The 23,789-nt window shown below is 36.7% G+C and overlaps 1 protein-coding gene across 8 annotated transcripts in view; it reads left to right on the plus strand.

Annotated features, from left to right (window-relative positions):
* PKP4 (plakophilin 4) overlaps positions 1 to 23,789 on the plus strand; it is a 292,898-nt gene that overhangs the window by 150,957 nt on the left and 118,152 nt on the right. For 7 of the 8 annotated variants that reach the window (XM_049773094.1, XM_049773098.1, XM_049773095.1 and 4 more), the window contains one exon: positions 6,931 to 7,043. The exons of the other annotated variant lie outside the window; for it this stretch is intronic. In XM_049773094.1, the coding sequence (XP_049629051.1) occupies positions 6,931 to 7,043 (113 nt within the window). The remainder of the gene's footprint in view (positions 1 to 6,930; positions 7,044 to 23,789) is intronic. 8 annotated transcript variants of the gene reach the window in all.

The following is a 23,789-nucleotide window of genomic DNA, read 5'->3' on the forward strand; positions in this document are numbered from 1 at the left end:
AAAGCAGGCAACTGGGATTGTGTACATGAATCTCAAAACACAATGAACTTTTTGCATGTGTTTGGAAGAAATGTAGTGTTTATTAGTCAGGAGACTGCAAAAAACCTGCTCCCTTCTTTAGCGCACCTTAGCTTTGGTGTATAAAGAATACGTATCAGAAAGTTGTTACTAAAAGTATTTTCAGAAAAGTGCATTTCAATTGAAGTCATGTCAGTCTATAGTAAGAGTGCTGGGGTTCAAGCACATGCCTTCTTGCTGTGAACGACCCTGGTTAACCCCCCTAGTTCTACATAATCTCCTGAGTGCAAACAATAGCACAATCCAGCCTCTAACACCTCCCACAAATAAAAAATTATATATGGAAAATATTACTCCAGAGATTATCCTGAATGTAAGGTGGTCATATTTCTATAAAGAATTTGTATCAAGGAATGTGGATACAGTTGCAAAGGTGTCAGTCACACTGGCTGTCAGTGAGCATTAAATTAAGGTGAGAGGGGCCAGTGTAATAGCATGTAAGGCACTAGCCTTGCACACAGCCAACCAGAATTCAATCTGCCAATCAGAATTCATATGATCTCCTGAGCCCCAACAGTAATTCCTGAACACCACCAGGTGTGACCCATAAACCAAATCCAAACAACAATAAAAAGCTGAAAATAATATGGTGAAAGAAAGAGGAGGTCACAGCAGATAAAATATGTCCTGTTTTCTGCACTCATAATAGACTCCTTGAGAGCTGGAGAGCATTCTTGCTTATCAAAGGAGAATGGGAGTGTAAATACCTAATGCTAAGACTTTTGTGGGGCTTTTGGAAGCCAAACGAGACATTAAAACTCTTGACTAGATGTGCATGCAACGTTATAGTGTTCTTATTCAAAAAAGCACTAAATAATCAACTGAAGGCCTCATCTGAAAGTGGAGATTAGGGAAAAGTAAACCAAAAATAAAGGGAAAAATAAGTCTTCCCAAATGAGTATGCAGGAAAAGGTAGAAATGGTAGAGCCCACCTAGAAATCTCAGAAATGTAACATACTGTCATTTGAAAAACTGTATTCTTTACAGGGCCATCTGGAAATGAATTGAAAGAAGTACCCAAAAAATGCCCCTTGAATACACCTTAGAGAAAAAGATAAAAAGTTGCAGGGACTTTCACTTAAGATAGATTGAAAACCCTAAGTCTTTCACTAAATAAAATGAACACATTTAAATTGAATTCATTTAGATTTAGATTAACTTTTTTTGTTTTTGTTTTTGGACCACACAAGCTGATGTTCAGAGCCTACTCCTCTCTATGTACTCAGAAATCGCTCCTGGCTTAGGGGACCCTATGGGATGCTGGGGATCAAAATGAGGTCTGTCCTGCGTCAGCCACGTGCAAAGCAAGCGCCCTACTGCAGTGCCCTCATATTAACTTTTTTAAAAAAAGATAACAATAATAAAGAAACAATGGCAATCTGGAAAGAAGTTTAGGAATTTACAGAAACTAAAATTATAGTTGGGACTAAAGCAATAGTAGAGCAGGTAGGGCAATTTGTCTATACACAACCATCCTGGGTTTAATTCCTGGCACCCCATATTGCCCCATGTCCCACCAGGAGTGATCTCTGAGCAGAAAGCCAAGGGTAAGCTAACTAAATATGAGAGTCATAAGCTAAGTGTTGTAAACCTTGAAGATGTAGTAAAGCTTGCCTTGAAAATGTCTCCCAGAACTAGATCACTGTGATTCTGAGCATGCCATTTCTGGTTCTTACAATGTTTTCTAAAACATAGTATTACTCTGCATACTTTTTCTGTATATTTAAATAATCCTACAATTTTTAAACATTTTAAGTGAGATACTTTTTATTTTAAAAAGGGAAGCCCAGGATCCAATTTTCTCTTAAATTATATTTCTGCCAAGATGAAATTTTGTGTTAAATTACTTATTTCTGACTGACTCTCATGGAGGGGGAAAGAAATGTAAAGCCAAGGAAGGGAGAGCTCATCTCAATCTACAGAGAAGTCTAGAGTCATTCTGTCTCTAATATTTTCACCTAAGCCAATGAATGGTTACAGCCTGTGCCAATGGCAAGCCTGGAGCCAAGGGTCTTTATAGGTAGATGCCTCTTGGCACAGCTGGCAACCAGGCATTGAGCTCTTCTGGCACTTGCCTGAACACTGCAGCCTTATCCACCATAGAAGGTCGCACAGTACAATCATATGAAGTTGTTTTCTTCTATTCTGTTGACACTTAGAGTATATTTATCAACACCCTTTCCTGAGAGAAATGAGCTAAATATAAGGAAAAGTTCCTAAAGACATGTGAACTGACTCCCATTCTTGTATATCAGTAAGCCTCGACTTTCTCAAAGGAAATTTTCATGTTAAATTGTTGAGGACTGCTTTCAAGGCTTTCCTTGATCTTTTCAAAATGGAACAAATTAAATATTTCCCTGTAATTCAGATGCTTAGTTTTATTTTATTTGTTTGTTTGTTTATTTATTTTGGTTTTGGGGTCACACCTGGAAGTGCTCAGTGGTTACTCCTGGCTCTATGCTCAGAAATCGCTCCTGGTAAGCTGAGAGGGAGACCATATGGGATGCCAGGATTCGAACCACCGTCCTTCTGTATGCAAGGCAAATGCCCTACCTTCATGCTATCTCTCCAGCCCCTCAGGTGCTTAATTTTAAATAGTGATTTAAGAATCAGTCTTCACACTAATACTTTTCTTTCTTCTTCTTCTTTTTTTTTATCTTTATTTTTTTTTCTTTGTTTTTGGCCCACAAACCCAGTGGTGCTCAGGGATTACTCCTGTCTTTGCACTCAGAAGTCACTCCTGTCAGGCTCGTAGGACCATATGGGATATCAGGATTGAACCTGGGTCCATCCTCGGTAGGCCATGTGCCAGACAAGTGCCCTACCACTGCTATCACTCAGACCCCAACACACTATATTCTTTAGAGAATAAAAACAAATTTATACATCATATCTCTTTATTATCAAATGTTTTGGGGGGCTGTATCACACCCAGTAATAGTTCTTTGGACTTAACACTGGGGTTTGTATTCAGTAATCTCTCCTAGTGAGCTCAGAAACCATACAGGATGCTGGGTATTGAACCTGGATTGACCACTTGCAAGGCAAAAATACTACCCTCTGTGCTATTACTCCAGCCTCTATAATCACCTTAGTGGATGTTATTTTTTGAAATTATAGCATTCGTTTTTATATAACTGTACAATATTGTCATCCTTTTCAAAGAAGTCTGTAGTGACCAAATTCTCTAATATTTTTTTCTACTTAGCCATTTTGGTACCAGTCTCAAGTGGGTGTTTAATTTATATTTTGTAGGTGTAATACTGATAATTTTATAGCAAGACATACATATAATTTACTTATAAATATTGACAGGTATTTAGTAACCTTTGCAAATTTCGTGTTTTATAAGCTTTCTGGTATTCTGCTTTGGGGACTTTAATGATATCCTGCTTGTAAGTCGTGTAGGCAAATAAAGGGTAGAAGAATTTTGATAAAACAGTTCCTGGCTGTCAATATTCTAAATTTGCTACTAGCAGGGATAAAGATGGACTTTATTTTATCTGGATACATGTTAAAGTAATTGACCAACTTTTAAATTTAAAATGGAGTTATAGTCTGGATACATAGCAGCTTGACAACAGAAAATTGTTTCTCTAGGTATATCAATCAATCAAGGCTTCTTTCTAAATTGTAAGACACTGACTGGCATAGCTAATTAGTGAGGAAGGCTATGGAATAACCCTAGAGTTTGATCTTTAATAAAGTACAGAATCTGCACTATAAAATTGGTCCAGTAAAAAAAAAATCACTGAAACCATCTTCGAGCATAAAGATAGTGACTTGTGTGGCCATGTCTGTGTCCATGACTTTAAGTTTGGAAATGCAACAAACAGATGGGTAAAAAAAAAAAAAAAATGATGGTTGGAACGATGGTACAGCTTGTAGGACATTTATTTGCCTTGCTCACAGCCAACCAAGGCTTGATTCCTGGTATTCCATTTGGTCCCCTGAGCACCACCAAAAGTAATTCCTGAGTATAGAAGGGGGAGGAGGAGAAAAATTAAAAAAAAAAAAAAGCTTTAGGGGAGTGATAGCGCAACCTGTAAGGCATTGTCCTTAGAGCCTGCTAGGAATGATTTCTGAGTGCAAAGCCAGGAGTAACTCCTGAGAAACTTGTAGGTAGCCTCAAAACCAACCTCTCCACCCCAAAAAAGCTTTGTTTTCTGATATTGGCTTAATCACACCCTGGCTGGGGTAAGGCTATTTCTGTTTCTGAAAGAAGGAATTAACAGTAGTATTTAAACTTCTTAATTCAGGCACTGATTTTCTCAGCCACTTTTTATGAAGCTGAAGTGGCTGATCAAAGATGATAAAAAATCCATTGAAATCAGGGCCCAGAGAGATAGCACAGCTGCGTTTGCCTTGCAAGCAGCCGATCCAGGACCAAAGGTGGTTGGTTTGAATCCCAGTGTCTCATATGGTCCCCCGTGCCTGCCAGGAGCTATTTCTGAGCAGACAGCCAGGAGTAACCCCTGAACACCACTGGGTGTGGCTCAAAAACAAACAAACAAACAAAAAAATCCATTGAAATTATTTTTTTTCCTATGGATGATTCTTTTATTCTTCTAATTTGAACTGTACCTTTATCCTATTCTAGTAAATTTGGCCATCCCCCAAGTTGTGAAAGCACTACAGTCTCCATCCCTAGTAGTCACTGAACTTAGCATACAATAGTACTGTGAAGGCTCAGGCAAAAATTTTGCTTTTCTGGGCCGGAGAGATAACAGCGGTAAGGCGTTAAGGCGTTTGCCTTGCACACAGCCAATTCAGGACAGACAGTGGTTTGAAACCCAACCTCCCATATGGTCCCCTGAGCCTGCCAGGAGAGACCTCTGAGTGTATAGCTAGGAGTAACCCCTGAGCACTGCCCGGTGTGACCCAAAAATCAAAAACTGAAGGAAAAAAAAAACACCTCTTTTCCTTTGGTTTTTTTGGGTTGTTTTTTTTTTTTTTTTTTTTGTGGTTTTTTTGGGTCACACCCTGCAGTGCTCAGGGGTTATTCCTGGCTCCAGGCTCAGAAATTGCTCCTGGCAGGCACGGGGGACCATATGGGACGCCGGGATTCAAACCGATGACCTCCAGCATGAAAGGCAAATGCCTTACCTCCATGCTATCTCTCCGGCCCCTCTCTTTTCTGATATATAGCCAAAAATTGAGGGAAATAATCTAGTGAAAAAAGAGGGAGTCACAAAAGCTATCTAATAACAAAGACTATGTGTATGGTGTCTTAAAAACAGAATATAGGGGCCGGAATGGTGACGAAGTGGTAGGGCATCTGCCTTGCAAGCAGCTAACCTAGGAGACCTTGGTTCGATCCTCTGGTGTCCCATATGGTTCCCCAGCCAGGAGCCATTTTTGAGTGCATAGTCAGGAGTAACCCCTGAGCATCACCAGATGTGGCTCAACCCCCAATAAAAAAAAACAGAATATAAATTATTCTGTTGTATTTTATTGCTAAACATTTATTTAGAATCTTATTTATTTATTATATAAAATTATTTATTTAAAATCTTTGGGTTAGGAATGGCTAAGTAGAAACAATCACACTTATCTCTTACAGTCATGTTGTACAGTTGTTTTCAACCATTATCATCCATGCCAGGTCCTATAATATGCCCACACCAGTTGTGCTCATTAGTAAAGAATTTTCAATATCAAAAAGCTGTAAGTAGTTCAGGGACAGGTTCTTAACAATTATTCTAAGAATAGTTAGTAGAATTTGAGAAGCTAATGATGTCAGGTAATTGCAAATTTGTCTGAATCTATAGAGATTAATATACCTTTCAGTTAAGTTCTATTTTTATTTTTGCATAGCTGACAAATATTTAATTTTGATATAAATAATATTTTAGATAGTTTTTTATCTTATTGTACTAGGTATGGATTTTATATAATTAGTGTTTTGAACTCATAGTCTTTGTCTAATTAAACTATTTACATTTCACCATTGGATTTTGGTAGACTTGAAAGGAGATAATGTGGCACAAGGGATTAAAAGGTATTATTAGTAATGTTGCATTAAGCCTTTGGAGTGTACTTGAGTTGATCTGTAGGTGTTTTATATAGTATGGCATACTTTCTGCACATTAAACTCTTGTCAAGTTAAAATGAGATAAGTACATATGAAGGTAAAATAACTTCTATAATAGAATTTCTCTTGCCTTCGTGCATGCAGCACATACTGAAGGATATAAGTACTCTAGATAATCTGTCTGGTATTTACTACAGTTTTAAATACTGTATTATTTCCGTGGCTTTTTTTCCCCTCCTTTGGTATTGTTTGCTTTCACACTCTGACACATGACTGTATATGTGTCAATAGTAAGATTTTGTTTGTATTGTAGAAAAAGATGAAAGGCCTTTATGTTTGTGATTGAAATTATTTCCTGGGCTAACAAATTAAGACTTTATATTATAATCAAGTGATTCTCTCATGGGATGGTACGTATTTTAATACTAAAATGGTACAGAGCATGAGGAATATGTATTTAGTCATTGAGGATAAAGAGCATACTGGTTGTTGTGTCTCTAGTGCAGACATATTAAGTAAAATTCTCTATAAACCTTTAAAACTGCATTGTAGTAGAAGTGCTATTTGAAGATCTTACTTAGAGCCAAAAATTAAAAATCAAGTACTCACTGGGTTTGTATTCCTAACAAAGGCTCATAATATACTGCCTTTAATTTTCAATGAAGATCAATAATTTCAGTCCAAATTCAGATTTCACAGAGCCATAGTGTTCTGTGATAGGTATGTTCCTACGTTTCCTCTGGTATATATGCATCCATCCATCTGCCTGAGCAGCAAGCCTTGGCACCTCATATGCCTTTTATTTTCTTGAATCACAGGAGCTTCAGTTTCAGCGACTCACCAGAGAACTGGAAGTGGAAAGGCAGATTGTTGCCAGTCAGCTAGAAAGATGTAGGCTTGGAGCAGAATCACCAAGCATCGCCAGCACCAGGTACATGGCCTGTGGCTCTATCTTTTCTACCTTTATACATGCCTAATTAAGTTGTCCTGGACACAACACATGATTCTGTTAGTGTTGTCACTGTTAACTTGCCTTCCTGAGTTTGACACCAAAATTTCAGTTTATTCTAATTTTGAGGTGCTTCTTGAAATATTGATTATATTTCAGCCCAGCGCTTGGTGTGATTTATAAGGTATAGATAAGCTTCTACAGCAAAGGCTGCACTACCTTTAGAAGTTTGATTTTTTTTCATATGTAGGCATCAATAGAAAATGTTTCTGCACGCATAATTGCTAATTATTTGGTAAAACTAATTGACTTTTTAAAATCTTTAATTGATTTTTATACTAAGAAATATTTCTAGTGAGTCTTTAGTACTTTAAAAACACCTTCAATTTATCTTGAATTATTCCATTCTTTAAAACTTATACAAATAATTTTATAGTAAATATTTTAGTATTTTCAAATATCATAAATATAAAGCCAGTTATTAAAACATGTTTAATAAAATCAACTTGTATTTAAATATACTACTAAACATACATTTATTTACATAAAATGTAACATTTTAAATCATCTCTAATGGCTATTTAACAATACTATAAATGTTACTACAATTACCAAATGGTAAAATTAGTACTTCTCCTATCTGTAAACCTCTTTCCTTGTAATTACATATTCCAGCTAAGCCTCCCATGAATTTTTCTTTGCTTACATTTGTAGTTAGTTTTTTAAATCCAAAGTAGGTGTGTGTTCATTAGCAGTCATGCATATGGGATTTTATTAAAGCATAAAATATACTAATAAGATCTATAAACTTTAAAAAAACATGCTTTGGGACCAGAGCACTAGCACAGTGGTAGGGCTTAGCACGTGCAGACCCAGGACAGACCTTAGTTCGATTCCCTGCATCCCATATGGTCCCCCAAGCCAGGAGTGATTTCTGAGCCCGTAGCCAGGAGCAACCCCTGAGTGTCATTGGGTGTGGCCCAAAAACAAAAAAAAAAAGTGCATTTTCATGTGATAATTTTTTAATATCAGGAAATTTTTATTTTGGTTTTAGGGAGCCTGGAGGCTACCACTAATGATACTGGCACCCAAGGATGTGGTCGTGCTCAGGTGCTGGGAACTTGGGGCTATTCCTAATGTCATTATGGGGACCATGTAGTACAAAAGCTTCAATTTAGTTCTTTGTGTATATAAGCTCTGTGCTCCAATATCTCTCCCCCAAGACAACAGATTTATGGGTTTCATATTCATGTAAAGACCAAAGAATATGCCCTGGGTGCTATGTTTGGATTTAGATCAGTGCTTTAAAACATGGCCTTCAAAAAACTACACCCTTAGCATAGCCCACACTAACGACACATTGCTTTGGAGCCCATAAATATCTCTACACATATTCAAGACATTCCAACTGAAAAATTATCAATAAAGATAATCTTACAATTATGTATTGTAAAACTCAAGTTTAAAACTAATAACTTGAGGGGCCAGACAGATACCACAGTGATATGGTTTTTGCCTTGCATGCAGCAGATCGAACAGACGGTTCGAATCTCAGCATCCCATATGGTCTCCAGTGCCTGCCAGGAGTGACTTCTGAGTACAGAGCCAGGAGTAACCCCTGAGCACTGCCTGGTATGACCCCAAAAAACAAAAAATAAATAAAAAATAAAACTAATAACTTGAGACCAGGGAGATGGTACTGTGGTAAGGTGCTTGCTTTGAACATTCCCAACACAGAATCAATTGCCACCAGGTGTGATCCCTATTGTTAGAGCCAGGATTAAGCCTGGTGAACACTGGGTATGGCCCAAAAACAAAGCTTTTAAGAAATAAATTAATAAGAAAGTAGAAAGAAGAGTAAAATGTGAAATTTCAAGAGCTGCTATTTCAAGAAATTGAGGAAGTCAAACAGGCATAAGGATACACATCATAAACTTATTTACAGTATAAATATTAGACTGTCCATCAAAATGAAATAAGAAGTAATCTGAATAAAGAAACTTGCAATAAAAAAACTAAATATATATATATATATTGATATATTTACCAAAAAGTTTTCTGAGTGAACTCACAAACTACAAAAATTTACAGATTATTGGGGCCAGAGCAATATCACAGTAGTAGGGTGTTTTCCTTTCACGTAACCAACTCCGGATGGACCCTGGTTTGATTCCTGGCATCCTGTATGGTCCCTGGAGCCTGCCAGGAGCAATTTCTGAGTACAGAGATTAGTTTGTGCCTCACTTGGCAATACTCAGTGTTTATTCTTGCCTCCACTCTCAGGAATCACTCCTGATGGTGCTTGGAGATAGAATTGTGTTTAGGGGGAGGGGTAAGAGCCAGGAGTAACCCCTGAACACTATCTGTCTCAGAGATGTTGACTTTTGATGAGGCATAATGGAACTCAGAGTTTCTCTGGAGACTGTCTTTTGTAGAAATATAAGCATAGCCTTTCCCTCAAATGATTAGGTGAGCTGCTACCCAATCTTTATCAATTTTCACCCAGACAGGTGAATTAATTGTTTACTGAACCTGTACATCTTCTTGGAAATACTTTTCAGCAGCTATATGGGGTTCTCCTTGGTAGATTTAAAAAGTTTAAAGAAAATAATATCAACAATAGGAAATCAAGTTGAAGCATATATCTCTTTTTGTTTTAATAATTGAGTTTTGAGAATCCTATGAGAATGTTCAACAATGGCTTGTCCTTGAGGATTTTATGGGGCATAACAGTAATATGTTTGTTTGATTTGCCACTCTGCAAAATGATTGAAAAGTTTTACTAGTGTAAACTGGACCATTATCGTTTTGATGGTATTGGGAACACCCATAACAGAGAAGCATTGTAATAAAAAGGAATGAACAACCTATCTGGGTGAAAATTGATAAAGATTAGATCGCAGGCAACCTAATCTTTTGAGGGAAAGGCTATGCTTATATTTTCATATCACATTTTACCTCATTCTATAAGTATTTCCAATATTTAAAAGCCAGAAGTAGCTAAGGAAATTAAGGTAAAAGGAAGAATTAGTGCAGAAAAATAAGATGAAGCCAGGGTTGAAAACATACAAATATGTTATTAATATTTCATGTACATTCTAAAAGTTTTAAAGCCATTTTGATTCTGAATATTTTCTAGTAGCTATATAAAGAAAATAAAATTCTAATCAGTTACCAAATTCAAAATGTCTCTGTGATGAAAAAAATAAATAAAAGCCAGCCTCCATTTCTGGAGCTGAGTCTAGTTTTTTCACCAGTGGAGAGAGAAGAAAAAAAAACTGTGTGATGAGGCACACAGCATCCTCAATAATCTCTCTCTAAATTACAGAATCAGGCTCAGAGGGCTCTTTCTTCTTTTGCAAATGGAATCTAAATGGAGGAAATATCACTTTAGCTGGCAGTAATTCTCCAGGAGGCCAATTCTGATGCTCTGGTTTGGCTCTAGGATGATATTTAGCACACATAGATAGATGGGGCCATTTTAGGACTCTAAGCATTCAGTCTATCTATATATATATGCTATTTCTGTCTGTAGAGAATTTGCGAGACTCATATGATGAGAAGTGCCCAGAACTGAACTGTGCTGTGCTGCTGGTCTTCTTCGTACAGGTGATCATTGTGCCTGCCTTAGCAACAGACTTGGCCCTTGGGATGCAGATGCCTGCAGTGCATATCTCAGGAGAGTCTCTGAACTCAGTGCTTCAGTGAAAAACATGCCCTGTAAAGACCTCTTGCTTCTCTAGGTCTAAATAACTGCCTTCAGTTTGGTGAACATGGGATTTATTCTCTTTATCTTGCAGTATTAACCCAATGACATCATTGTGATTTTGGTCTATTTTAGATTTCATAAGATTGGGTGATGTAAAAGGGTCTACTAGTCAAAAGTATGGGGCTCACTTTCTCATCCTCTAAAGTTGCAAAAGTGGGGCTATTCAAAGCTGTAGTCATTTCCTGATGTGGTTTTTGTGGGGGTGGGGTGTGTGTTTAGGGATACACTAGTCAAAGATGGGATTTATTCTTGGCTCTCTGTTAAAAAATTAGTTTTGTGGGGCTGCAGCATTACCCGTAGGACATTTGCCTTGTAAGCAGCTGACCAGAGATGGTCCCAGGTTTGATTCCTAGCATCTCATATGGTCCTCTGAGCCAGGTAGGGGCCATTTCTGAGCACAGAGCCAGGAATAAGCCCTGAGGGCTGCCAGGTGTGGCCCAAAAACCAAAAAAAAAAAAAAAAAAAAAATCAGTCTTGTCAATATGCTATGTTAGGAGTCAAATTGGGATTGGCTGTATGCATGGAAAGTTTCTTAACTTCTATTATATTCCTAGGCTGCTCTGTTTTTTTCACTAATTACCATTAGAAACATTTTCATTGTCGAGAATTTGTAAGGCTAAAATACAAAATGGAAAAATATAATTCTATTAGAAATAAATGCTTAATTGTCAAGTCTGGTGAATGAACTCTATAAAGTATATTTCACCCACTGTGGTATATAGTTTTATGATTTTTTAACTGTTTGGGCACATGGATATATTTATTTGCAGTATACAATAAATAACAGTTTCTTTTATCTTTAAAAATTGCTTACTCGGGGCCGGGAAGGTGGCCCTGGAGATAAGGTGTCTGCCTTGTAAGCGCTACCAAGGAACGGACCACGGTTCGATCCCCCGGCGTCCCATATGGTCCCCCCAAGCCAGGGGCTATTTCTGAGCACATAGCCAGGAGTAACCCCTGAGCGTCAAACGGGTGTGGCCCAAAAACCAAAAAAAAAAAAAAAAGAAAAAATTGCTTACTCAACAATTTCTTATATCTCATTTTTGTCAAAAAGTATGTTTTGGAATTTTTTTTTTTTTTGAGTGCAGATCAGAGATATAGTATAACAGTCAAATCCTGCTTGCTTTGGATGTGACTGAACTGGGTTCAATCTCTGGTATCCCATATTGTCCCCCAAAACTTGCCAGGAATTATCCTTGATCTCAGAACCAAGAGAAAGCCCTGCCAGGTACAGTCCCCTCCAAAAAAAAAGTTTTTTTTTTTTACTTAAAATATAACGTCCTTCTTCGATATCCCAGCCCTAGATTCCCTTTTGTTTGAAGAATCCTAGAGGAATGTGTTGCTTAGGACTAGAGCAATGTTAATTAAGCAGAGGTTAGAGTTCACTACTATTTTCCACTTTCCATCTTTACTCTCTGGGTGAAAATTATAGGAAACAGTGCAGGACAAATTTACCCTTCTGATATCAAAGTTGTAATTTGTGCTGTACATTTAATGCTGTTAGGAAAGTTTTCTTCACTGTATCATGGTGATTTTTATAAAATACAATTAATGAAAATGAAAACTTAGAGTTTTTTGCATGTACTCTTCCACTTAAGTCACATTTTCTGCCCCATTTTATCATTTTTTAATTTAAATAACCTGTTTTCTGAGTCAGATACCTTAAAGGAGAGATAACTTAAAGGGGTTGGTTCAATCCAGAAAAATACATAAAATAAATAAAAATGAAAATAAGTTCAGCTTAGAAATCTATTCATCATTATTATACATCTATCAAACTTAAAGCATTTTGAGGAAGGTGTTATAATCGCATTAAATTCCTTTTAATGTTTGAAGTTCCCTCCAAAAGCTAAGAAAAATTGCTTTCATCATTTAGTTTAGTAGGTGACAAAAAGTATAGATGACAAAGTAATTAGAATCAAAGAATCACTATATATAATAAATCCTAGACACTCTATGAACTACTGTCACATAGAATTTCAAAACTCGGAGACTTGGAGTCTTACCTTTGCAGAGAAACTAAGACTTTCCCAGTAGCTGCTAGATAAATTGTAAATGATGAAGAGAAATTTCATTTCTTTGAAGCACATAATTTTTCTTTGTATTTTATCTTATCCTCTCATTGAGACTAAACACTAACTTAGAATTTATAGAGTAAAGAAGATTACTTCAAAGGGTGGACCTTTTAAAAGTATAGAAAGCATAAAAAGCAGGGGCCGGGCGGTGGCGCTGGAGGTAAGGTGCCTGCCTTGCCTGCGCTAGCCTAGGATGGACCGTGGTTCGATCCCCCGGCGTCCCATATGGTCCCCCAAGAAGCCAGGAGCAACTTCTGAGCGCATAGCCAGGAGTAACCCCTGAGCGTCACAGGGTGTGGCCCAAAAACCAAAAAAAAAAAAAAAAGAAAGCATAAAAAGCAATCTTTAGCATTATAACACAGTTCTACATTTTTCATTTTGCTTTGTACATTGTTTGCATTGTGACCACCCTATTTGGAAACACTGTGTCCTTCTCACTGCCCAACCTTCACTTGAAGCTACTGATATTAAAGACTTTAAGAAAAAAAATCTTGAATAAGAGGGAAAATAAGAGGCAATATTGAAATTTTAAAAATATCACACTTTCTCTTCCATTTCAGTGAGTTTAAAAGTCTGATAAAATAGAATTCTATATGTTCCCTAAAAGGTCACACAATTTGACAAATAGTTTTCTTATCACTTATGAAAACTGTTATTTTAAAATAAAAAGATCTAATTCCATTCTGATGTTTCAGTTTGTTTTTTACACTTCATAGAGTCATCTATGGTTCCCAAAGAGCTCTATTGATACTATAAAAATTCAAAAATGTTTTAGGGCTAACTTTAGTAGAAAAGACTGTTTTATGGTTCAACTATTTTCTTCAGTGAGTACTTTAAAGTCATTGTGATTAAACCGTCTTAAATAATATTTTTAAAAATAGTTTTCATTCAAGTGATATTACAGCAGGTAGAGCATTTGCTTTGCATACAGCCACACTAGACTATTATCTCCAGCACTCTATTATCTCCATGCATCGCAAGGAGTGATCCCTGAGCATAGAGCCAGGATTAAACCATAGGCACAGCCTAGCATGGCCTGAAAACAAAGCCCACCACCCCCCTAAAAAAGAGTCCTTGAAAAGATTGAATGCAGATATGCCTTGACAGTCTATTAAAATTTAGTGCATCAGTTCAGGAAGTTGTTTGATGAAATTTTGTTCTTTAAGTTTTATCTCCAGCTCTAGCCTACGTTTTCTGAGTTATAGTTTCATTGAGATATAATTCAGGTGCCATAAAATTCATATTTTTTGTTTGTTTTTGTTTTTCGGCCACACCCCGTGACACTCAGGGGTTACTCCTGGCTATGCCTTCAGAAATCGCTCCTGGCTTGAGGGGACCATATAGGACACCGGGGGATAGAACCTGGGTCCGTCGTAGGCTAGCGCATGCGAGGTAGACACCTTATGCCCTGAGCCACCGCTCCGGCCCCAAATTCATACTTTTAAGATATGTGATTCACTGCTTTTTAGTATATTCTTAAAGTTGTGCAGTAATAGCATTTTTATCTCCGAAAAACAGTGCTCTCCTTTACTACTCTTTTTCTCTTCTTGCTCCACCCAGGCCCCATCTCCCTCTCTCTCTTGGATTGGCCTATTCTGGTCATTGCTTGCATATACTGTATAACTTTAGCCCATCATTTACATGATGTTTTCAAGATTCAGCATGTGACAATGTAATTTCTTTTTATTAATAAATAATATTTCATCATAGACATCTGTCACTTGATTTGTACATCATCATCAGCCAATGAACATTTTGGGCTATTTTCTGTTTGGGGCTGCTGTAATGTTTAGAAAAGAAAATGCAACTTTAGTGGCTGAGCAAGTTGTCTTTGTTGAGTATCTTTGAAGAGCCCAATAGATAAAGCTATTTGAAAACTGTCTGATGTTCATCAGAATATAGTTGGCAGTTTTCTTAGTATTTAGTCACTAGTGACTCTTCGAATGGTCAAACAAATAAAGCTCTTGATTCCATTTCTAATTCAGACTAAATGAAGAAGAAACTATTTTGTATTCTGTCTAATTATGAGAAATCCTCCTTGGGATCTCTGCAGTGAATATTTATTAAATGGATGTTCTTCTGACTAAATTTAGCAACACTAAATTTTCCTGTTACAGTCCTGTTTGGAACACAGTAAAGAGTGCAACATCTGAAAGATACAAATGAGATTCTAGCTGACCTGCAGCTTCACAGAAGTCATTTTCTAGAGCAGTGTGTGAGGCCCTGTTCTACCAGAGGCATTGTAATTACCATCCCTCATTGCCATTCCACTCAGAAATCAGTTTCATCTGGGACATACAAATTCAAGTGGTGACTCTCTCTTCTTATGTGAATTAAACTTGTATAAACTAAGTTTTTTATATAGGACATGTAAACCCAATATAGGTCATTTGTTCTGTATTTGATGTAACAAAACTAATTTGAGCCTAAAAATATTACCATATGGAATTAAAAAAAAATCAGTTTTCATCATAATTGATTCTTTTATGGACTTAAAATTTTATGCAACAAAATATTTTAATCATAATGACTACTCCAAAATGAATGACCTGTTTCTTAGACTAAGTCTTTTAAAATGTTAAGTAGGGGCCGGAGCGGTGGCACAGGGATAGGGCTTTTGCTTTGCACTCTGCTAACCTAGGACAAACCCCAATTCGATCCCCAGCATCCCATATGGTCCCCTGAGCCTTCCAGGAGCAATTTCTGAGCACAGAGCCAGTAGTAACTCCTGAGTGTCACTGGTGGCCCAAAAACAATAAATAAATAAATAAATAAATAAATAAATAAATAAATAAATAAATAAATAAACAAATAAATAAAATGTTAAATAGGTGTTACTGTTAGCTTTGAAGTTTCCAGGGGTGTGAGTAGATTACACTATTCTAATACATTTGGCTTAATATACAACAATCAGCCCAGATGTATTAATTTTCCTAATTAATGATGAGGAAAATACTTTTTAAAATTTAGAAGCCAATATATCTAAAATATATGTACCATGTCATTATTTAATTATCTTTTAAAGAGCCCATTTAATTAAAATTACATTATTTCATTTTCTGTAATTTTTCATAGCTCACATTCTATAATTACTACTCTTAAAATATGTAACAATGATTAGTTATTGAATCAATACAAAATTATGTTATTTTGTTCCCACAATTTGTCATTTACTTTTTTTTTTGTCATTTACTTTTTTAACTTTAGGCATAAATTGATAGACTGTCATTTAAGTAGAACATACAAGATGTTTATAGTTTAGAGTATATGAGATATTTCACTATGCTTGAAAAATTCTGGAACCATTTATAAAGTACTTTTATAACATCATAAATGTTTTATCATATTTGCTACTTTTTAATTTTATATTTATTAAGTTGTATTTTGTACCCTGCTCCAGTGGTCTTACCTGTATATATTTGATTTCATATTAGGCAAAACATTTCAGTATAATGACATTTTAGGATAAAGAACAGTAGACCTTGAGTCACCTATTACATACAACAAAGTATTTAGAATTGTTTTTACATTTTATTTTCCTACTGTTCAGTTTTTTTGTTTTTGTTTTTTTTTTTTTTACTAATACTGTTTTTGTGGGTTAGTCTTCACTTAGTTTTATCATTATACTCTTGAAGTTAATATTAGAATATCTTCCCCTGAAGATAGTGTTAGTTATGTTTTTTTCTTTTTCTGTTGTTTGTGCATGCTCAGGCACCTCCAATTTCAGTGCTCCAGAGTTGGTCCCAGACGTGCTGGAAAAGCATTCATTACTAGGATAAAGTTTGGACTCCTTCCACATACAAAGCATGCACTCCAGCCCTTTGCCTGGCCCACTGATTGTTTGTGACTATTATCAAGAAGTATGTTAGGACAACAATAACTCTTAAATTTCATTCCTTCACCCTAGTCAGTCTATACAAAAGCCACAATTGAATGAAACTTCTCAATCCCTACATTTCAAGTTACTAGCACTATTTTATCTCATCTTTATGAAAACTTTGCAGTGGCTGCCATTTCTTGGTTGGTCATGAACATAAGGTGTCCATAGATATTAATTGGATTTTATGAGATGAGTTTGAATTGTATATAATTCCACAGTTAATTATTTTAACAGAACATGTTTACCATTCCTTCATATAGTTTCTCTCATTATGAAGTAAAGGTTAGTTTAACTATACACTTGGATTACCATTTGGCAGGTTAAAGACATGGAAGAAAAACTGAGGGGATGTGAGGGAATGGTTCTTTTTGTTTTGTTTTGTTTTGTTTTTTTGGTTTTTGGTTTTTGGGTTATACCCGGCAGCGTTCAGGGGTTACTCCAGGCTCTATGCTCAGAAATCACTCCTAGCAGGCTCAGGGGACCATATGGGATGCCGGGATTCGAACTACCGACCTTCATGTTATCTCTCTGGTCCGGGGATGGTTTCTTAACTCTTTAGTTAACTGTTACATCCCTAAGTCAGTGGTGTTTAGAGAAGGAAGTTGAAAATGTGATTAGCTCCCTAAAACTGAGAGCTGTCCATTGGTGTATTTTCAGCACTTAATCAGCTCCCTGCAAAAAAAAAAAAATATGGCATGTCTGCCAAAGGGGGGAATCTGACAAGTTTGCTAGACTTTGTAGTGTCTGAATTGTTATAATAGCTATCCTCCCTGAGGCTTCACAATCTATTTAATAACAAGTCAATCTAATCTGTTTTTTTTTCTCTGCCAGCTTTTCTATGATGCTGGTGTAATACTCCATTATTGTCTGAGGATGGGGGGCTGGGGAGGACATGACACACAATTAGAAGAACAAAATGCCTGTAGGCTATATATTCACAGCTTTAAAAAAATCTTATATTAAACAATAATATTTTTTTCCACTGTCAAGTAGTTTTGTTACATTTGGTTTCTATTAATGGTCTGCTTTTAATGTAAGGAGCAATATCTTTAGGGTAACATTTCTTTATTGTCATTTTCCCCTCTTTTAATCAAATAGAACAAAATCAGCCACTTATTATAGAATCCTGGGATGTGTAGTCTTTCTTTAAGAAATCAAATAAAATTGACCTATCCTTAGCTCTAGTTACATTGTCAATATAGAGCCAGTTTAAGGCTCAGGAAATTATCAACTAAAATTATAGCACATGATACCAGAATTGGAACTTTAAAAGTACAAGTCTATTCTTATTTTCTGTGTAGCATTAGAAATAACTTTTCTGGGGGCCAGAGAGATAGCACAGCGACGTTTGCCTTGCAAGCAGCCGATCCAGGACCTAAGGTGGTTGGTTCGGATCCCGGCGTCTCATATGGTTCCCTGTGCCTGCCAGGAGCTATTTCTGAGAAGATAGCCAGGAATAACCCCTGAGCACGCCGGGTGTGGCCAAAAAAAAAAAAAAAGAAAGAAATACTTTTCTGGGGCCGAAGAGATAGAATGGAGTAAGGCATTTGACTTGCATGCAGAAGGACTGTAGTTCAAATTCCAGCATCCCATATGGTCCCCTGAGCCTGCCAGGAGTGATTTCTGAGCTTAGAGCCTGGAGTAACCACTGAGCGCTGCCGGATATGACCAAGAAAGAGAAGAGGAGAGGGGAGGGGAGGGGAGGAGAGGGGAGGGATCCATCCCCCGGCGTCCCATATGGTCCCCCAAGCCAGGAGCAACTTCTGAGCACATAGCCAGGAGTAACCTCTGAGCGTCACTGGGTGTAGCCCAAAAACAAAAACAAAAAAGAGAGAGAGAGAGAGAGAGAGAGAGAGAGAGAGAGAGAGAGAGAGAGAGAGAGAGAAGAGAGAAGAGAGAAGAAAGAAAGAGAAAGAAAACTTATCTGTGCATTTGTACTCATAAATAGAAAGTGAACTAATATTTTATTCCTTATGAGCATAAAAACAAGTTCTATCTTTATAATAATAGCAATACTATTGAATACAGTAGTACACTGAATCAGTCTATGGCTGAGGAGATAGTACAGTGGTTATAGTGGTATTACTGGCATGCACTCAATCTGGGTTCAATTCCTGGCATCACATGTCTCCTGAGTACTTCTAGCTAAGGCCTTGGGCTACCCCCTTTCCACCCCCACCCCTCCCCCGAAATGCCTGCTTGAAACAGATACTCCTGGCATCTGCCGGGTTTGGCATTCTTGGGTGATAAAGGGGCAGAAGGAGGGTGCTACTGTCTCTGCTCTACTTAGGAAGGACCCCTTACCAAAAAATAGGAGTAAGTTTAGAAGTTATAATAGTGGTTGGATTTTATAAGCACTATTGAAATAATGTATAATTAACAATCATCATTAACTAAAAAAATCATTCCTTAAAAGATGATAGAATTTTTATAAGGAATATTTATTGGCACCTGAGCCAAATGGTTTACTTTATGTGAATTAAATAGGAAAATTTGGGGGCAGAGAGATACTGCAGTGGATGAGGTTCTTGCCTTGCACCCAACTGATCCAGGTTCAGTTCTCATCATTCTATATGGTCCCAGGAGTTTCAAGTGATTCCTAAGTGCAGAACCAGAAATAACCCTGAGCATCATGGGGTATGACCCAAAAACTTTTTTAAAAAATATTAATTTTCACTTTAAAGTTTCTTTAATACATGGTTATGTTCTATATATTTTACATGAACTATATCATATGCTGTGTCACATGTTGACTGTATATGTGTCCAATTTTTTCCCAGACAGTTTTAGAAATTCTGGGATATATGCTGTATCACAAATGTGAATTTATATCTCCTTTATCACTGAAAGATCTATTTTTGATGCTTATGCATGTATGAAGAGCTGAAATGCTATTGGAATGTGAGACATTTCTTAAAAGCAAAGCAGAAATTTTAGAAATTTATACTGTATATTGACTGGGTTTTGGGGGGTTATTTTTGCATTTATAATGAGTTAATGTTTTTTTGGGGGGGAAGCTACTATATTAGCCTACAATGTTCAGAGCTACTCCTGGCTTTGTGCTGGAAAGTTGCTTCTGTTGGAGCTCAGGGAATCACTGTAGTGAAAATTTTTCTTCTTACCAGAGAAATAGTACAGGGCTTAAAATGCATATCTTGCATACAGCTGGCCCTGGTGTGATCTCTGGCACCACATATTCCCAGGCATTACTGGGTAATGAAGGACTCACTCAGCACCAGATCTTTGGCTCTAGCATTCAACTACCAACTTTGTCAGCCAAGAGTTACTAGGTGATGCTCCTGGGCCTCTCCTGAGCACAGTTTGGGAGCACCATCACTCAAATTAATGTATATAGTATCTTAATTCCTTTTTTTAAAAAATCTGTGGGTACATTAAACCTACTCAAAACTCAGTGATTGGATGGCTCCTGGAGGTATTTTTGAGAGCATGCATGCATCACCTGACATTGAGCCCTGACTCCTACATGCAAAGCATGTAGCCATCACGTGGCTAATGATAACTTTAAGGATATGTGTATATACATATACATATATATCAATTACATCTGTTTAACTATTCATTTTACAGTACCATACAGTTTCAGAATTACTTTACATCACTATATTTATATAATGCACTCACTGCACCAAATACCAAAGTTCTAATGGCATCACACTATAGAAATAGCCTTTTCTACCCAGACTTTCTTCTTCTTTCTTTTCTTCTGTTATAGCACCATGTTTTTCAGAGTTTGAGAGTTATTTGTATTGTGTCTTACCAAATGAATTGTTTTGGTTATTAAATTTTACATATGTGTGGACTCATTCAGTAATTATCTTTTGCTCCTTGCTATTTCCTTGAGTAATCACCTCATGTTCCATCCATTTGTTCAACAACCTCCCTGGTGTTGAGAAAGACAGCATTTTTCTCTTTTTTTTAAAAAAATACCTGATTTTAGCCAGAGCAATAACACAGCAGTTAAGACATTTGCCTTGCACGCGGCTGACCCAGATTCAATCCCAGGCATCCCATATGGTCTTTGAGTGCCACCAGGAATGATTTTTGAGTACAGTCAGGAGTAACACCTGTGCTCTGCCAGATGTAACCCAAACACACACACACACACAAACACACACAAAACACACACACACACACAAGATTGATTGTATTATGTTGGATATGTATACTAAACATCTTTATTTAGTCATTCATCATTTTCCATATACTTTGATTTCATGTTTCCATGTTTGAACTATGGTAAATAATGCTGCTCAGAACATAGAGTTAGGTTGAAAGTACCCTTTTAAATCTGTATGATGCCATTAGAAATTTGGTATTTGGTGCAGTTAGTACATTTGGAAGTGCTATTACTGAATTATATGGTATTTCCATTTTTAAACTTTTTGGGAATCTCAGTATTGTATTTCTTAGAGGCTATCAACATTTTGCATTCCTACCGGCAATGTAGGACATTTCATTTTTCTGCACATCTATTTTGTTTCAGGTTTGTAGTCTTTTGAATATTAGCTTTTTTAAAAAAAAATAAATAAAACTTTGGGGCCAGAGAAATAGCACAGCGGTGTTTGCCTTGCAAGCAGCCGATCCAGGACCTAAGGTGGTTGGTTCGAATCCCGGTGTCCCATATGGTCCCCTGTGCCTGCCAGGAGCTATTTCTGAGCAGACAGCCAGGAGTAACCCCTGAGCACCGCCGGGTGTGACCCAAAAACAAAACAAAACAAAACAAAAAAACTTTAATTATTGATCAATTGTTTTGAGGGCCGCACCCAGTGGCACTCAGGGGTTAATCCTGGCTCTGTGCTCAGAAATTGCCACTGGCAGGCTCAGGGGACCACATGGGATGCTGAAAATCGAACAGGGTCCTTCCCAAATCTGCCTGTGCATGCAAGGCAAACACCCTGCTGTGCTATCTCTCCAGCTCCTGAATATTAGCTATTTTCACAGGAATTTGGTGATAGTTCATTGGAGTTTGGATTTATAATTCACTAATGGTAATGGGTGTTGAACATTTTTACATGTGTTTAGATGTCATATGTATGACTAATTTTAGAGAAGTAACTATTCATATATTTTTTGCCCATTCTTTACTGGGCTGTTCGTTACTGGGTCTATGACTGAATTCTCTAGGTATTTTGAGTATCATCAAATTCTTGTGAGACAGAGGTGTGGAGATATCTTCTTCTTGTTATATAGTTATTGTTTGTTTTTATGATTTCTTTCCCTGTGTAAAGCTATTTTATTTGCTAAAATCTCATTTATTTTTGTATTTCTTCCTTTTGTTTGCCATTGAGTTGAAACTCCAAATACATCTCTGACGTTGTAGTGCAGGAGTTTCTAAGTCATTTTTTTCACTTCTTTTGGATAACTTTTGCATGTGATATTAAATAGTGGTATAGTTTTATTGTTTGGTTTATTTGGGCCACCCCCAGCTATGCTTAGGACTTACTCTTGGTTCTGTGTTCCCAAATCATTGCTGGTAGTGCTTGGGGACAATATGCAGGACCTAAAAATCAAACCTGGCTCAGCCATTTCAATCAAGTGACTTACCTCTCTGGCTCTCTGATTCTGTTGTTTTGGACTTATGTGTCCAGTTTTCCTATAATGATATAATGAAGAGTCTGTCCTTTCTCCATTGAGATCTTGACTTTTTTTTATCATAAATTAAATATCCTTATGTTGTGAAGTTTTTTGTGCTTATGGATCACTCTTAGCCACTCAGGAAAGGGGTATGATTTGGGGTGGAGGGTATGAGGTCATAGAATGGGCATACAGGGTGGGCAGGGAGGACATAAGTGGTGCCGGGGAATCAAACCAGAGTGTGCTATTATTACTCCAGAGTATTTCTAGGTTCTTATCTAATCCATTGGCCTTTGTGTTTCTGTTTCAATACCATGGTACTTTGTTTATTACTGTTTTTGTGTAATACAGCTTGAATTCAGAAAGTATGGTGTCTCTATTCTTTTTTCTCCCTCAGGATTGCTTTGGTATTTGTGATCTTTTTTGACTTAGTAAACACATTTTTTAATTATTCTATTTCCTTAAATAACAGTACTGGAATTTTTATAGACTGCGTTGAACCTTTATCTTTCTTTTGGTATTATGGATATTTTACCAATATTACTTAATCTAATTTATGATCACAAGAAATCTTTCCATTTCCTTGTGCCTTTAACACTGTGTTTTATAGTTTTTAGTCTATAGATATTTTCCCTTATGAGTGTCTCCCCAAGTAGTTTGGGCCTTTGGATCAGATAAGTGGGGCTGTTTCTCAGTTTTTCTTTCCTCTGTTATATTGTATTTTTAAAATGGATTTTTGTATATTTAATTTGCATTTGGCCATTTTAGTTATTTGCTTATAAGTTTTTAATAGTTTTATGAAATGGGATTTTTGTTTTGTTTTATTTTTTTGGTTTTGGGCCACACCTGGTGATGCTCAGGGGTTACTCCTGGCTATGCACTCAGAAATCACTCCTGGCTTGGGAGACCTTATAAGACACCAGAGATCGAACTGCAGTCCATCCTGGGTCAACCGCATGAAAGGCAAATGCCCTACCACTTCGCTATCACGCCAGCCCCAATATTTAATATTTTTATGTATAAAATGTAATCTTAAGTCATGATAGCTTCATATCTTCATTTCTAATTTGGACTCCTTTGATTTCTTTTTCTTTTGTAATTGCTCTGACTAGAATCTTGAAATACTTTTAGTCATTTGTAACATTGGGCATCCTTGTCTTATTTTTGAATGTAAGTTTTTGAGTCTTTGAGTTTGATGTTAGCTGTGATATTATCACATCTAAACTTTATTGAAATATATTTTACCCAAATTGAGATTAGTTTTTGCTTTTGTTTGATTATAAATAGATCTAGATTCTTATCAAATGCTTTTTTTATCATCTATTGTTATGATTTTGAGGTTTTATTTTTCCCATTTTTCGTATTCATAATATAAAATGGAAACATTTTTTTAATTGCACACAGCTTCT

Source organism: Suncus etruscus, chromosome 5, assembly GCF_024139225.1.
Source record: "Suncus etruscus isolate mSunEtr1 chromosome 5, mSunEtr1.pri.cur, whole genome shotgun sequence".
Lineage (NCBI taxonomy): Eukaryota > Metazoa > Chordata > Mammalia > Eulipotyphla > Soricidae > Suncus > Suncus etruscus.